The 17,294-nt window shown below is 45.4% G+C and overlaps 1 protein-coding gene across 3 annotated transcripts in view; it reads right to left on the reverse strand.

The window, feature by feature from the left end:
* Positions 1-17,294, reverse strand: part of adgrl1a (adhesion G protein-coupled receptor L1a) — a 101,735-nt gene that overhangs the window by 27,663 nt on the left and 56,778 nt on the right. For 2 of the 3 annotated variants that reach the window (XM_034893121.1, XM_034893122.1), the window contains 3 exons: positions 14,196-14,409; positions 12,905-13,014; positions 6,328-6,342 (listed from right to left, as the gene is read on the reverse strand). In XM_034893121.1, coding sequence (XP_034749012.1) covers positions 6,328-6,342; positions 12,905-13,014; positions 14,196-14,409 — 339 coding nt within the window. The remainder of the gene's footprint in view (positions 1-6,327; positions 6,343-12,904; positions 13,015-14,195; positions 14,410-17,294) is intronic. The other variant, XM_034893123.1, reaches the window with a different exon arrangement.

Consider the following 17,294-nt stretch of genomic DNA (forward strand, 5'->3'; position numbering starts at 1 on the left):
CACACACACACACACACACACACACACACACACACACACACACACACACACACACACACACACAAAATCCCAATACACACCAGGATAACACTCAAAATGCATGCACACACTGCACAGTGACTGTTAGAGTGATGGATCAGTGTAGGCTCAAAACTGTCTTGAATATTGCATGGAGTCAGAAGCAGGAGGAGAATCATAATAGCTAAATGAAGAAGCTTCAGGCTTTTGGAAATCAACTCTCTCTTTTTGCTGTCTGTCATGCTGCTGTTGTTGTTAGTGGCTGGTGATCTGTGATGCTGGGCCACTTAGGAATTAGCTTGTTTTGTCTGAGGGGGTCCAACAGGGATTGAGACCGGCAGCCAAACAGGAATCTAATCAAGCTCAGGCATAAACAAACACTCCGAATACAAACTCTTCACAGGGAGGAGGCTTGTCATACTCCATTGTCAAACCAAAATGTTCCCTCGAAAGCAAGGACGCCTGAGGTGTTTGCTTTGCAAATATGAACGTGGGTGACTGAAATATGCAAAATAATGTTCAGAGCAATGGTTAAATCTGTCTCTCTCAGACAGTTGAACAATGAATTTCTTGACTAACATCAATGCCAACTCTCCCTCACACCACAATAATAAAATGCCATTTATATCAATCTGGACACAGCATGAGTTTACTGCAAATAAACGGAAGCTGTGCCCCAAAGCATTTCAAATAAAGGCCGTAAAGGGTAGGGTATTATCAGAGCAGAAAGCTATAAAGTAAAAGAAAACGAACACTAAAAGTAGGACACTGCCTCAAAAGTACAATGCTACTGTAAATAGAGAAATAAACAGCATGCGGAAAGCAAAGCAGCGGCTCTGCATGTAGGTGACCCAAAAACAAAGCCAGGAACACTCAGCCTCAAGGTAGAATAAAGGACAAAGAAACACAAGCATGCAAGTCTATTCTCTACAGTTACTAAAAGGATGGCTAACCAAAGAAAAGAAAGTATTAATATGAATGCTAGCATCCATCTTATTTTTTGCCACAATACAGTGAAACTGATATGGGGCAGAAAAGCTTACACATTATTCCTTATTTCAGAGAGGAAGAGGGTAATGTGCTGAGTCATGACTACGTATAATATACAGGTAAGAGACAAGAATTCCCTAAAATCTATCATGGTGCCAAAGTAGTTGTTGATTACAATCATTGCAATACAATTTAAACTCACTACATTGTACCCACCACAGTGTCCCATCCCGCCACCCACACACACACACTCAAAAATCCCTATATGAATCTGTTCATTATTACCTAACCTTCCAGCCCTGTCTTGAATTGGTTGCAGTGTGTGCTTTATTCGGCTCATCATCACAATAACACTGCAGAGCAGCATGGACTAACAGTCTATCATCCTCTGCCTTCCCCTTCCATATTTCTCTCTCTTCTCTCCTCTGCTGTACGAACCCTGCTGGCTGCCGATCACCAAGCCTTGGTTTATTCTAATGAACCAGCCGTTGGGTGGGCCCAGTGTCATAGGGGCTCATCAGCGGCCTCCAGGCTAAACACAGCCACACAGACACCCACGTGCACGCACATGTGCGCGCGCACACGCACAAACACACACACACACACACACACACACACACACACACACACACAAAAGCCAAACAAAAACAGTGGCCACGCTTTACACCCTGCAAACCCTGCCTAGGGGGCTTCATTAACTCTGACCTGCACTCCCCAGCCTTCCTGTTTACCAGCTCTTTCGGTCTCTCCCTCATTCTGCCTCCCTCTCTCTCCCGCTAACGGTGAAGGGGGTAGCAATGGGAAGCTAGTGCAGACAAACCCTAACAGTAGAGCCTACGGCTCTTGTGACTATAGTATGAATGAGGTATTGGGCAATAGGCAGTAGGCGTACATCGCGAGATTAGGCATTATCCTATTCTGGCTAGAGCAGGTTAGCTGGAGTAAGAGCCATCTGGGATTATGTGAGATAGTTAGATTAATAGATTAATTCCTGTTTTGGGACGGACGGAAATCTTGCAGTCATGATTATCCCAGTGAAGTTTCCAGGCAGCTCAGACACAACAGTTTACCCTACAAATTGGCCAGATGGCTAATGAAACTTACCTTATCAGGGATTAAAACTCAGGCTGTAGCTATCATACTCTAGCATGCCAATTATTGCCACACATACAGGGAAATACTGCTGTAAGAATGGACTATTTATCTCTCTAATCCTTTTCCCTGGCACAGGTCAGCTGTTACTTGTCAATGTGAGGCTGCAGTATAAAATGATTAAAGTGCATGTACTTTCCTGAAACTGACAGTAAATATCTCCCATTAGTGTCTTGCAGCAATTTTTGATCGACTGGTAACTCAAATAAAAGTGAGCGCTGACAGCTTTAGGCTAAATTTAGACTTTTCATTTTGGTTGTCTTGTGCAATCCATGGTCTTTTTATGGTTGATATGACAGCATCATGGTGATGGTTAATGTATGACTTTACAGATCTAAACACCCCCTGCCAACTGTTGGCAGCTGTTTCAAAAGTGGCGTCCTCTTGATTGTTTGTGTTTTTGGTTGTTGTTGTTGTTTTTTTGTTACAGGGATCTGAGGGCTCTGCTGGTCCAATCCTTTGCCCAGTTCACAGTCATGGCCTGTTAATAGAACTGACTGCTGAGAGCATGCTGTTCTAATTGAATCTCACACCTGTTACTGGCAGGTGCTGCACGCAGGCAGCAGGGGGCAGAAGAGAGCACGGCATGCTACCCCGCGTCCAAGCTGGACAGTTAATGGGCTTTAGGGGTTAGTTTGTGCATGAGTGTACAGTGGGTCTCCTGATGGTATGTTGATGTGGTGCATTCATGAGCCCAGTAGTGTGTGTGTGTGTGTGTGTGTGTGTAGGCATGCATGTGTGCAGTCCAGACTCAGAAAGACAGAGAGGGAGAGAGAGAGAGAGAGAGAGAGAGAGAGAGAGAGAGAGAGAGAGAGAGAAGAAAGCATGAAGGATGTGAGCGCGTTCTGTGTGTGCAAACAAGAAGAGAGAGAAAGAGTACTAATAGGTTATTTCCTGTGAAATGAGAATTAGGAGTCAGTTAATCTGCTGAGGAGTGACATATAGTGACAGAGAGAAGAGAGAAATAAGGAAGGAGATGGGAGGGTCTCCCATTACGTTTCTGCTGTCTACAAGGGGGTCAAGTCCTGGGAGTAAAAACACAATACAAACAGCCATGCACAGACATATACACACACACACAGACAAACACCCTTATACAAACACACTCTCAGACAATGCCCGCATGTATACACTGTTCAGACAGTGAAGGAGGCAGGTGTCAAACTGGCACCTTTATCAACCCAAACATTCACCCCAGTGAATACCCTTCACTGAGACCAAAAGATGGAAAGTGCTAGAGATAGTGTCCGTTAAAAGAAAAGTCTTATCTGCCTTGGAGTGAAGCTGACACTGAGTGACAGGAAAGTTGGTCTGGACATGGCTACAGACTACAGATACAGTAGATGACAGTGGGGCATGCAATACTGTATACCGACTGAGGTTTGAGAAGTGGGGTAACAGTAAGCCTGCATGGCTGTAACGTTATCCTAGCCTAGCCTAGCCTGCCACCGACCTGCATGTTCATACTCTGAATTGGGTCTGCCAGAGATGCCGCCTCTCCGTAAAAGGTACTGAAACCAGAAGCCGTGATTTATATTCATGACCACCTTCCTCACTCACTCACCTCTCTTTTGTTAGGCTCTAACAATGCAATGACTTCTGCACGTACAGTCAATCCACACGCTCTTCCCTATCTCCCTGTGCCACCCAATAGGGTGTCTGCCTTGCTTCAGTCACATGACTGTGCTTGTGTGTGGTGGGTAATTCCTAATGAGGCAATGCTGCCTGACTTATCGTCACTATAGCGACCACTCTCCCTCTCTTTTCTTCCTTTTCTTTGTGTTTTCCTGTCACACGATGAAGTGGTTTCTCACTCAATCCCTCTGTTCAGCTTTTGTGTGAGTGATAGATCTGTCCTTGTTTGCTGCTCCCCCCCCCACACACACACAGAAAAACCAGGATTATTCACAGTGCTTCCTTCTCTTGCCTCTTTCCTTCAGAAGCTAACAGACTGGAGGTGAGAAAAACATGGCGGACACTAGTTAGGTCTTGTCAGCAGTGATGAAGAAAATACAGTAATGATGTGGTTGTGTACTCTGCTAGACTGTCAGCAAAAAGGGTGAGAAAGGTACAGAGGGAGTGGGGAGAAGGCGAGACGGCTGACGCCAACATAGTCTTAAAATAGCCTAACAGTAGGTAGGTTGATAGAGTGTTTGGACATTCATTGAACAGGATCTCCTGCATGTGACATCATCACTGCGCGTGCACGTCATCCCAATCCAAATCTGTCAATCAGCTGATCAATCAGTGAGGATTAATTTGACAGACATGGACAAGACATAAGTCTGGAATGTTAATTGAGCCATTAACAGAGAAAGGAAGTGTGTTTAGCAGCAGTGGAGGGATGGATGGATTAAGGTGGGGTCAGTGCAGTCAGAGGAAAGGGGTATTCTTCTTTAGTGTTAGTGGGGGGAAGAATAGTAAATAAAAATAACCAGTTGGGGGAGGCGGCAGCAGGAAGAGAAGGATTTTTTAGCTTGCAATCCCACCGCAAGCAGGGAGAGTGAGCTAAAATGGCTGCTTGCAGTGGTAGAAAAATGTAAGACAATGATCCATGTTAATGAAAATCCATGGACAACATGACAGACAAAGGGGTCCATAAACCAGTTAATGGCAACCTCTATAGGATGTAATTCCTCTAACATATGGATCCAGCCATGGGGCCAGACAGGAAAATGGCTTAAGCCCGAGACAGATGTGAGTAGGGGTGAGGGGTTCAGAGAGAGTTGAGGAGGGTGAGGACCCGAGAGGGGGAGTTAGGGCTCACTAGGACTCTAGCACTGATGGCCACTACTCTCATCTTGACCTTGGGTATGGGTCAGGTCTACCTCTCCTCTTTAAGAAGCTAGTGATTGAGGTGCCTAGCCATGCTGATTGGGGCTCTTTAGGAGTGCTTAAAGCGAGGCCATGCTGCTGCAGAGAGGCCATTACAAGAATCTGGAACTCTCCCTACAGGGGATACACCTCCCTCCCCTATCCCCTCCCCTCTTCTCCCCCTCCAGAGCCTCATTGAACACATAGGGAACCAGGAGGGATTGACTGATGTGGACGGGTATAATGGGGGCACAAGTTCACAGTGAATGTGTATTAAAGAGAGCAGCAAGATGGCAGTGACAGACTGTAGAAAGAAAGGGGAAGAGTGAGAAGAGAGGTCGAAGAGGAGTGTAAGAGAGACTCAAAAGAGATTGCAGCTGCTTGTGATGGCCAGATGTGATCTGAGAGATAAACCAATCTGCGTAAAGTGAGAGAAAGAGAAGAAGAGAAAGGGAAAATGAGAAACACAACAGAAAAAAAGAAGTAAGGGGACAGTGAGAGAAAAAGAGTTAAATGGAAGTGTGATTAATTGAAAAAGGAAGAGAGACAAAATGAGAGAAGGACACTGAAGCCCCTGGAAATGGGATACTGTCAAAATAATACTGAGAGCAACTTTGGGCATTTACTGTGTTATCTACGATGCTTTGCTTGGAGATTACAGCAACGAAAAACTTTGAATCGTTCTTGAGAGCCCTCCCAAAAAAAGAGGGGTAGAGATACAGTATGGAGAAAAGGATCAGCTGAGTAATGTAAAGATAGTTTTTTTTTTCTTAGGTCAAGGTACAAATCAATCTCAAAAGCAAGATAAGCAGAAAGATATGTAAGAAGTTTAATGAGAAATGGGAATTGTCAGGTTTATGAGAGGCAACAGTGTGAGCTAGTTTTGGAAAGGGATTGAAAAAAAAGAGAGAGATTTGCCATCCATGAGATGATATGAGTGGATGTTGTCAGTAAATTCAGGCTGAGATGTGCTACGTCGTACAGAAAAAGAAATGAAGTTAATATCGTGTTTATCTCTCATAGATACTGGACTGGCCTCCCATGATGCCTTTTTGTGTGTGTGTGCAAGTGAGTGTGTGTGCGTGCGTGCAGGTCAGGCTGGTGTCATCAGAACCAAGGAGGAAATCTAAAAGGATTTTAGAGTTTTGGTTATAGTTCAAAGAGAAGTAGAAAGAAAAGTGCAGAGGAGGCGATTAGAGATTGAGAAAGAAAAGGGAGGGATATCAACATCAAACATGACCACTACACAAGGTGCTGGGTTAGGAGGGGATATGGGGGGAGGAAGGAAGACAAGGGAGGAGGGGAAGGGAGGAAGGGGCGAGCTGTGGTTGTTATGTTCATTGTGGTCTTTACCTTTTTGATCCACTTCTATTCAAGCATCGGAAAAGGGAGAAAGAAGGAGATAGAAAGATAAAAAAAAGAAAGACAGTAAGGAAGAGAGATAGAGAGAGGGAAAGTGGAGAGAACGAAAGAAAAACAGGTGCAGGAAAAAAGAGAAAATTGAGATTAAATAAAATGCTGTCCTTTCTCTCTCTCTCTCTCTCTCGCTCTTTTTTAAAGCAAGTTATCTGTCTGTGTTATGGTTGGCTAATCAGAGAAAGAATGGCTCAAATGGAAAATGAGGAGGGGAAAATGGCCTGCCCTGGGTTTTAATCCATTTCCATTTCATTTCAGCTTTATCAATAATCCCCCCAACAACACAATCCTTCCCCAACCACACACTCTCGACCCCACCTCCTACCCGTTTCTCGACCCATCCCTCCCACTTTCCCCTTATGCCCCAAAGTACAGCTCCAGGAACCTGTTGGGGAGAGAAATGGTGGGAAAAGGAGAGCAACTTTGCGCTGTAGTCTTCTTTAGCTGTGGAAGTAAACAAAGAATGGAAAAGGTTGAGAAAGAGATGGTAGATGGGAAGGTGGCAATGAGGATGTCTCTGTCTGTGGCTAGTTGTCTTCGGAAGGATCGTTGAATCCTTCTTTACTCCTCTCTCTCTCTCAAAATACAGTTTGTGTTGACATTAGAGTAGTTCCTCGATCTAAAGGAAGCGGTGATTTTGGCTTTGCACAATTTAAAGAGTCAGGATGCTCGCTAGAAGCCAGCGATAACACTCAACCCATCGACCGTCCAATCAATAGGGAGCTGCCGAGGCTGGCTCATCAAAGAAAAAGAGAACAAACAACAGGGGAAAGGGAGGGCTTGACAGAGTGGAACGCCTCAGAAAAACAGAGAGAAACCAAGAGACAAGACTGGGGGATGGGAGAAAAAAACAGGGTAGGGACAAAAGGGAGATAAGAGAAATATCTACAGCGGGCTCATCACATACAATTGGTGTGTTGAGTCACATTACGGCCACAGCTGACTCGAGCAGGTAAGGCGTGGCTCCCTCCACATCCATAATGCTGTTTAGCACCTGCTTGTGTCGCCTCGTCTGGGGAGGTCCGTGAGCACCTGGACACTCGAGGAGAAGCTAGCAAGGATCTCAGCTCTGCCTTTGACATTACAGCGCTGGCACACGCCTTCCATCTGTGTTCGCTTGGGCACAAGTGTTGTGCGAGTGAATCGTCATGTCTCTTTGGAAAAGACATGTCAAAAGGCACGTGGCTGGTGGAGCCATGCTGCGGCCGTGATTATCATGTGTGTGTCGTGGTAAGTCTGATGTCTCTGGGGAGTCCTGTGAAATTGTCACAACACCTTGCAGGGTTGCCCATAAAGAAAGAAAAAATGTATGAGAGAGAGAGAGAGAGAGAGAGAGAGAGAGAGAGAGAGAGAGAGAGAGAGAGAAAGAGAGAGAGAGAGAGAGAGATAGAGAGAGAAAGAGAAAGAAAGAGAGAGAGATGTAAAGAGACAAATATCGAGCACAATAAAAAGTTAAAGAGCGAGCGTTAGCAGCAGCAGCAGCCTGATCTGTGTGGGGGATGGTCTTGCATCTTGGCAGCAATCCAGCAGAGGCAGCATCAGTATCAGCAGCAACACTGATCATTTATCTTCTTATGCCAAGATCAAACTGGACAAACAACCTCCATGAAGACCTGGTAGCCATTTTCAGCCTAGAGGGGTAAACATGGCAAAGCTATGAATGCGAGTCCTGTGAAGCTGGGGCAGGGGGCAAGAAAGCATTACATCCTTGCCACCAACTGTGAGTGCAATCATTAGCTCCAAGGTTAGGGTAGGAAGAGACCGACCAGAGAGCATCCAGAGCTTTCATCCTTACTGAAACTACTGCAGGGGGGAACATGTGGAGTTTTTTCAGAGAGGCATCTACTGACAGCAGAGCTTGTCGTCAAAATATGAGATTCTACCACTAACTATGTTTTCTTAAACAGGGAGAAAATGAAATGTTTGATGCACAGCAGTGACATGTACTGTAGATAGAGAGAGAGAGAGAGAGAGAGAGAGAGAGTGTGACAGAAAAAAGAAAGACCATTTCTTCAGTGCTGCAGAAAGGAAGAAGAAGAATAGGGTTGGTGGAAGACTGTTGACTTCATTTCTTCTGCTTTTAGTTGTCCTGAAAAATAGACAAGAAGCACAGTCACGCACAAGATAATCCCACACACGTTAGGAAACACACACACACATACACGAAGAGAAAAGAGATGGAAACTCAGCAAACTGCCCTCATAGTGAGCAGGAGGTTAGTTTAAGGCCACCTTGGTTGTTTGTCTGATTCATTCAGCATTTCTCTTTCAGGGCCCTTTTGAGAAATAAGCCACTGCCCTCTCTCCCCTTAATCACTCTGCTCAACGCTCTCTACAACCCTATCAATTACTCCCACACTAATGAGTACAGCTAGAAACACACACGCACGCACGCACGCACGCACGCAAGCACACACAGACATACGCACACTGTTATACTGCAGGACAACTTAGCCTCCTCTGTCTCTTTCACTGTGCTGAGAGATAGTGTGTCCTCTCCGGCTTATTCCGTCCTCTTTCTTCCCTTTTCTCTACATTTTTCACAGTTAAGAGTCATTCCTTTCCACGACCTAAGAAAAGCCTCATGCTTCTCATTCACCAAACATTTATGAGTCCCACGTCTCATTGTGCCCCTATACATATTAATAGAATTTAATTTTCAGCTATATAAGAAGTGTTTCCTTTTCCTCCCGTCAAAAACGTATTAGAATTCCATTAATCCTTCTACTGACAAAATCTTCCCAACAAGTCTACTATCATTTCCAGCAGCTTTGTGTCCAAAAAGCCATGGTTCGTAATGAGTAGGCAGCGCTGAATACATTTGTGGGGAAGAATCAATTTCATTAAGTGAAACAGTGGCAGAGCCACACTATATGAATGTAAAGGTGGAGAATATGGAGTTACCTAAGAAGCGCTGCAGAATCTCTACTGTATAGCCTGTGCAGGCACTTTTAGAGGTTTTTCAGTTACCTGCACTGTGCATATCAACAAGTTAAATCACAGCTGATGGAGTGGCAGAGGCACAACCCTAAGTCTAATGGCTCTGGCATCCCTAGCATGGATGGCCCAAAATTAGGAGCTTTAGAAGTCAATAATGATGTACTACTGTGTTGTGGAGGGGGGTGGGGGTGGGGTGGTAGGTATAGTGTTCTTGCAGGGTAGATTTACTTTGACTCAGTGTACATCTGTGCTAAGGCTGCAGTATAGGGTTTCCTGCAGTAAATGCACGTTGCAGCTGTATGGATGAATCTTTGATATTTTAATGGAATCCAGCCTTCTACAGCAGGCTGTGACAGTGCAAAATGAGAATTCTGTTGAGCAGTTCTGTCTTGCTCTGTTCTGGCTGGCAAAAACAATGCTACATGGCAGGGAGGCCTAACAGAGTTTTTGGCTCAATGCAATATGATTTGACTTGTTGTATTTTGCCATAACAATCCTATGAGCAGCAACAATCACATACGTTCTGGACCCATGTTTGAGCTCACCAAACAGAAGTGAGTGTGTGTGTGTGTGTGTGTGTGTGTCAGCTCGGCTCCGGCTGTCACTTCACCGTTTCAGGTGACTGGTAACATGGCGCCTGTGTGACACGCACATAGAGGACCCTGTCAAAGACTAACATCACACACAGCCATTGTGGCAGCACACCATCTCAGCTGCTATGACACGCAACCTTAACATATCATCTCTCTATTGTTCACCTTTTTGTCGAGACAACCGATGAAAAACATGCGTCAGCCTTGGGTGATGCCAGAGTGCCCAGCATTCCCAGCCAGGCGTGAACGATGGGGCATTACCAGAGCGATTAGCAGCAGCAAATTCAATTAATCTTGACAAATCTCTGCTGAGGCAGAAATGAAGAGAGCGACGCACCCCCTCTCCTGGTAATTAAAAGTGGCCGAGTTGAGTGGCGTGCGGTGCGACGGTGACTAGGTTTTGGGATTAACAGTTTCAGCTCTGAGTCTGAATGTGTCAGGTCATATTTACTTAGTCAGATGAGAACAAACACGTAGTGCAGTCCGCAGTATAAGTTGTGTGCATACACATGTGTGGATACTTGTTTCTATTTCATGTGGGTGTGTATGTGGTCGTGTTCGTGAAAAATGGCAGAGGACAGGGGTAATTGGCTCTTCTTTGTCACTTCAAACAGGCAGGACTCTTCATCATATAGGGATCAGCCTCCAATTTTCTTAGCTGCGCCATACTTTAGATGCAATCAACTAAAGTTTTTTTTTCCCAAACACGGGGTGGAAAAATGCAAGTCAGCAGCTATTTAATGATCCCTTTGATTGCCTGGCGAAAAGAGAGCAAGCTCGCTTGTGCAGTCAGAGGGGGAAAAAACAAGGCTAGAATGTGTGAGGAGAAGAAGACAGGTACAACTAAACAATGCTACCATGACCCTCTATGGACAGTACAATACAGGACACCAAGCTACAATACAGAACTTCCAGAGGACTAACAAAAAAAGTCACGCGCCTCGAAAGCATCAGTCTTAACGCAGCTAACATCGACTGCAAGACCAGAGAACAGAGGACAGAGGAGACTCGAGGAGAACCCTTGCTGCCACTTGGAAGTGAAGAAGAGAGTCACATCAGAGAATAATCCCCAATGGCAAGAAACTCAGCTAACTTCTTATCTGTGACTGTGGCTGCAACATGACTCAACAAAGTCTTTCAAAAGGTAAACCGAGAGCACAAAAGCACAGAGCAGAGAAAGGGCAAAGACTGAAAGAAGTGCTTGGAAGTCCATGAGTTTCTTCAAGCCTCTCCATCAGAGCTGGATGGTTGGATATTTGAATATTTGTCACACCTGTAAAAGAAAAAAAACGACAGAGACAGCAGAAGAGACTGAACAGAATGATAAGATACTTTGGCAGACTGATCGACAGAGAGTAAAAATATAAGAAGAATGAGAGAAATCAGGCAAGGGATGAAGTTTAAAGACCGCTGAGTGTAAATGGGAGGTGAAAGAGAGGAAAGCAGAATATAGAAAGAGAGGAGTGAAGAGACCTGACTTGAAAATAGGTGATATTTACTGTGAGAGATCATAAGAAAAAAAAAGGATGAGTGAGAGACCTCAGAGAGAAAAGATGAGAGGAGAATAAGAATAATAAGAAGAGGAAGAGACCAAAGGAGATTAGCGGCGTGGTGGTGACTCGAACCTGTGGCTTGCCACATCTGTGCCTGAGGAAAAAGCAGAGAGAATCACCCTGATCAATCAAACAGCCCCTACACCCCAAGAAGACCCATGTCTTCTAATATTAAACCACCCCAGCCCCCCTTAATTTTCTTTTCTCCCCTTCCTGCATCCCATTTCTGCTTCTGCCCGGTGGAGGGGAGCACCACTGCCCCTCCCCTCCAGCCAGGTGTTCCTGCACAGTAAGGGGATCAATGCTGAGTAATAATACATGAGAGGGAGGAGGGGAGACTGAGGGGAGATTTTCACATGAACGAGGATCAACACAACACCATATAATTCTTTCTGTGTCTGCTCCTTTGGCTGTGTGAGCGTTGTTTGCTCATGGGAGGACAAGTCAGAGGTAGAGAGAAAGAGAGCAACTATGGGTCTCCCTTTTGTGAGTGTGAGGTAGACTTGTGTTTGTGCGTGTGTTTGTTTGTGCACATGCAGACGTGCGTGTATGTCACACCTGCCCCGGAGCTCGAGCAGTGCCGTAAGGAAGTCAGCCGTTACCATGGGGACATTCAAATCTGTGGCACTCCAGGTTATGTGGTCTAAAATAAGCCCTTTGCTGTTTGTATAAAGATTTCTATTGTGAGGTGCAGTGCTGCCTCCCAGTCTCACTGCGCCCAATTTTAATTTTTTACTGGAAGTCAGAGGGACAGCAAAGGTGTTTGGTACCTGATAAAGGCAGTGGCATGCACCTGGGTCAATCAGTGTGCGAGTCTGGGGGCGGTGTGTGTTACACTGCTGTTATTGTCAATAAGGGCTGAACCCACGTTTGCAGTGGGGTGTGTGTGAAGTGGTTATCGGACCCTGTGTTTCCATCCCCCATGTGAAAATCCCTCTCAGCTACTGTTGCGTTGCTCTGTCGATGAAGAAAACAGGTTTAGCAATCTGTGTGTGTGCGTGTGTGTGTCTGTGCATTCTAGTTATATGAGAGAGAAAGAAAAGAGAAATAGAGAGAAAAGAGAGCTAGAAAGAGAGAGAGATAGAGAGAGAGAGAGAGAGAGAGAGAGAGAGAGAGAGAGAGAGAGAGAGAGAGAGAGAGAGAGAGAGAGAGAGAGAGAGAGAGAGAGAGATAGATAGAGAGAGAGAGAGAGAGAGAGAGAGAGAGAGAGAGAGAGAAACCAGATGAGGATGATTGTCTGTCTTGTTTTGTTTTGCTTGTGTCAAAAAAGCCATAGAAAGCAAGTGTGAATGTGTAAGTGTGAGAATATCATTTGTCGAGGGTTTTTGGGGGGCATCAGGTTCAGGTTGAGGGGTAAGGGGAGGGATGGGAGGGGCGGTGGATGGGAGGTTAGGGAGGTGGGAGAGGGTGACAGGGTCTCAGTACTCACTGTAGGGGACACACTCATACTGGATCTCCAGGTACTTGTAGGTCCCTGGGCATGGGTCTGGGAACACGTCCGACCCGGCTACCACCACACACTGGGTGCGGTTATTACACCTGCGAGAGTAGACAGACGGGGAAGGAAGGGAGAAAAGAAAGAGAATGGAGGAAGTAAGTGAAAAAATGACGAGTGCCATTGCCACCAAGACAAAGAGGAGTGGGTACAGAAAAAATGTCTTCAGGCTCTGAAAGATGGAGAGAACGGTAGGGAAGGGAGTAATTTCACACTAGACTAGATCATGTGACAGCTGCACCAGAGGGGAGGTGGGAAACAGAGAGGGAGGGAGGGATGGGGGAAAAGGAGTGGGATGAAGGATAGATAGAAGGAAATAGGGAGGGAAGAGACAGAGAGAGGGCGAGTGACGTAAGAGGCTCCTCTCCTGGGGGATTGTGAGTGGGAGCAATTAGAGGTGAGAGAACAGGGAAGGACAACAGGGGCTAAGGAAAATACTCTACCAGATGCAAAAGAAAAACATTTACAGGCACATATCTATATCAAAACAGCATCGCTGCATGCCTTCTCACATTTTTACAACCAGAGAAACACCAAGAAGAAAAGATACACATCCTCACACACATGCACTCACTCATTCTGATCACATACTCCTTTTCTATCCAGGTCTTAGCATTTCTCCCCTGTGCTGTCTCTCACTCCATTCATATCTCAAGTCTCTGCTGAACTCACTCTATCATCCCATCATTTCTAGCAGTTCTGCTTCCTTTAACCCCTTAATACTCCTTTACACCCCTTCCCACCCCTCCTCACTCCCCAAGCTAGCACCCTGTGCCTCCAATACATGTGTGATGGATAGCTGGGAGAGCGCTTCCATTGATCTGAGCTCAGAGAAAGCAAATGCTGAGCGTAAACACAGAGAGCAGCAGCAGGAAGCCCCACAAGTAGTCTTGCAACAAAACATACACATTCACATAAACACACTCTTGCATGTAGAGTATGCGCCACTAAATGCAATTTCGTTCCGTATGCACTCTGTACATATAAAATGACAATAATAAAGTTGAAGTAAACACACACACACCACCATACACATGCATGTCTCGCCAAGATGCAGAGGCGTTGTGCACAGGACAAGGATGCTGAGTTCAGTATTTCACGTAAGACATCAACCTTACAGGAGGAAAAGTAGGAAATTCTGGACAAATAGTTGTGAAATAGCGTCTTGTTTTCATGGCCAATAACTGGCTCTGACTCGCTAAAAATACAACAGATCGATAGTTACCTCTGTGACATAATCTTAAAGGCGTCGGGCAGGTAACACTGCACATTCTCCATCTGGAAGGGGTCTGCGTCACAGATCTTGTCATCGGTGCGGCCGTAGTTGGCTGTCTCAATCATGATGACATCACTTCCAGGGCAGCGCAGCTCGATCGGGTAGCCTTCACATGCCAGCTCTCGACGCATCAAGCCAAAGGGCATCATTGACCGGCTCAGAGCTGGAGTGGAAAGACGAAGAGAGGCAAAGTTATTGATAATTCAATGAATCTTAATAGTTTTAGGAGGCACTTTATTATTCAACCACATTGTAAAAATGATGTGTAGTATTTGACAAGAGCAGGCAGAATGCAAGTGGTTCCTATTGTCCTCATGTAAAACACAAATGAGCTATTATTGACTTGCCTTCACTAAGCAGTTATGGTTCGGTACTGTTGAAGGCACAGCCTTGCAATTTTCACATTGGAACATCACAGATACATATTGATATGACATTTGCAGCTACAAGCTTCTCCAATAAGATATCGCACCACTTGTGAAACAAATTGTGAGAGCCTGAAATGTTATACTCCTACTGGGCAGCGGCATATCCTACTCATCCCCACACCAAAGAAGAACTGTTTGTCCTTCCTTTAGTCTATTCCGCCTCAACAGGGTGTCGGAGCAGCTAGGGTTCACTCTGAATAAGGAAGTCATGCAAAGAACAAGTAAAGAAAGACAATTTGTGCATGTGTACACCTTAACCTGTGATGTGTACACCATTTACACACCAACTGCTTTTAATCAGCCATCTGAGAGGCAAGTCAATGGGCTGCTGGGGCCAGCAGCAGGGCTATGTGTGGAGAAGTGTCGGCAGGGACAGCGTGGTACTCAGGGTTAATCGCTGAGCCAGGCTGAGAGGCATGAAAGAGGGCTGCAAAGAGGTGTGAGAGAGACACTTGTTGTCTCTCTATAACTGAATACCTTTCCAACGTCTCTTCTATGTTCACTCACACACACACACACACACACACACACACACACACACACACACACACACACACACACACACACACACACACACACACAACAAAATGGCTGCCGGCTTTATGGCTTCCAGCACAGGTGGACACAGGGGCACAGAAACAGAATAGAAGTAAAGACAGAGTGAGTGATCTGGCAGTAAAGGTCTCTGTGGCATTAAAGGACAGCCAGTGTTTCTCTGTGCAGAGACTCATGCCAGAGACTGTGAGAGCTGCTGTCCATGGTCCTGAACTGCCAAAATTATTTTGAAAGAATAACATCCTGAGGGCCCTATTTTAACAATCTGAAACGCAAGAAGCAAAAGCCAAACGCAAGTAGCTTTGCGGGCGGCTCTTGGGCACTGCTATCATATTGAAAATGGGTTGGTCTAAAGTAGCTACATTACTCATAGGTGTGGTTAGGGTGTAACGTGCAATAAACCAATCAGAGCATTATTTCACATTCCCTTAAAAGCAGGCACACTTGTTCCATGGCGGATTGCTATTATAATGGTAGATTTGCTAGGCGAACGCTCTTAATGCATCCATGGACGCACACCAAGAGCGGTTCACAGCCGAGGAGAAGACGTTTTCTATTGATTTTTCTTTTTGACAAAATATATATAAAGAAATGTCACAAAAACATACTTTCTGATGTTTTGGGCTCACTTTCCCTGAATCACAATCTTACGAATGCACGGTGATCGTTTTTAAATGTTGTCATTTAAACTTTAGACCGAGATTACTTCATTATAGACAATGCAGCTGTCTCTCCTCTCCCGTGCTGCTGGTGGGCTATTTGGGTTAAGTGTCATAGGCACATGCAGTTCAACATCACAAGTCCTCTAATAGTTTCTCATTTATGTCATCAACACATGTTTCATGGAAATGTCTAAAACAAGGTCATCTTTTTTCTTGTATTTATGTATGGTTTACGAAAATGGGAATTGCTGGGTCAGTGAGTTGAGAGAAAGAAAGTGTATCTGTGTCTGCACACTACATTACGGCCAAGCATGCTGCCTTAAACTACCTTCTGAAAAACGCAACACTGACTTTAGACTAGGTTATCCCTCGTCTGTGGCGGAAATGTTTTTTGAATCTGCAAAATAGCACCAGGGAACGTTTGCGCTGGAACATACCTCCTCTTTTTGCTGAAGTTCAAGTTCATTTCCTAATTTACCCATGTGAGTCTGTGGGGAGAAAAGTGCATTGGGTGCAAAATAGGAATGATACATGCGTTGGTGTACAAAGTCAATTGCGCTGGACTGCAAGACAGGGCTCCTAAGTGTTGGAGCTGTCCGCTGTCCTGAAAGAGAAGGCGTTGACTGGGCTCTCCTCTCTTTTGTCACTGGGGTGGACATGACACATATTAAGCTGATGGTAGGCATATTGTCAAATCTAAACAGAGCAGTGCTTGCGCCACTTAAGCAGGCTGGAGCTTAGAAGTTATTTGTAAACTGAGGTTCTCACTGCACAGCATTCCCCCAGCCAGACAGGCTCAGCAGCAGACAAGGGCACTGAGTCAGCCCCTCTCTCCCACTTGTGTTAGTGCTGAAACCCACAGAGCGGGGCTATTTTCCCTTCCTGACACTGAGCTAGCACTGCTTAGGTTTCAGCCACCATCCATTCAGGAGGAGTGCCCATATGGGTCAATGTCAATGTCAGTCATCCCTGACATGCTCTGCAGCGGTGCGCTACGTGATTCACTGCCATCAGACTTGCTCACATTTCTAAATGCCACCCATTTATGCAGCGGGGACTTCAGTTCAGTTGTGTAACTAACGCCATTAAGGCTGAATGACTAGCACAGACAGACTTCAAATCTTTTATGCCTCGCCAGCATGCAGTGCCAGTGCCAAATCACAAAGGCCTAGATGCAAAAGTGCATACTAATTAAAGCACACGGAGATGCAAACAGCAGGCAAGGACAGACAAACAAATCCCAACACAAATGCAAAAACTCACACAAACAAATTAGCACATGCGCAGACGTACACGGCAGACAAGTGTGCATATTCTGTCAAGTACACACATACTTGCATACACGCATGCATACACACTCTCTCTCTCTCTCTCTCACACTCACACACACACACACACACACA

This window comes from Etheostoma cragini, chromosome 15 (assembly GCF_013103735.1).
Source record: "Etheostoma cragini isolate CJK2018 chromosome 15, CSU_Ecrag_1.0, whole genome shotgun sequence".
NCBI lineage: Eukaryota > Metazoa > Chordata > Actinopteri > Perciformes > Percidae > Etheostoma > Etheostoma cragini.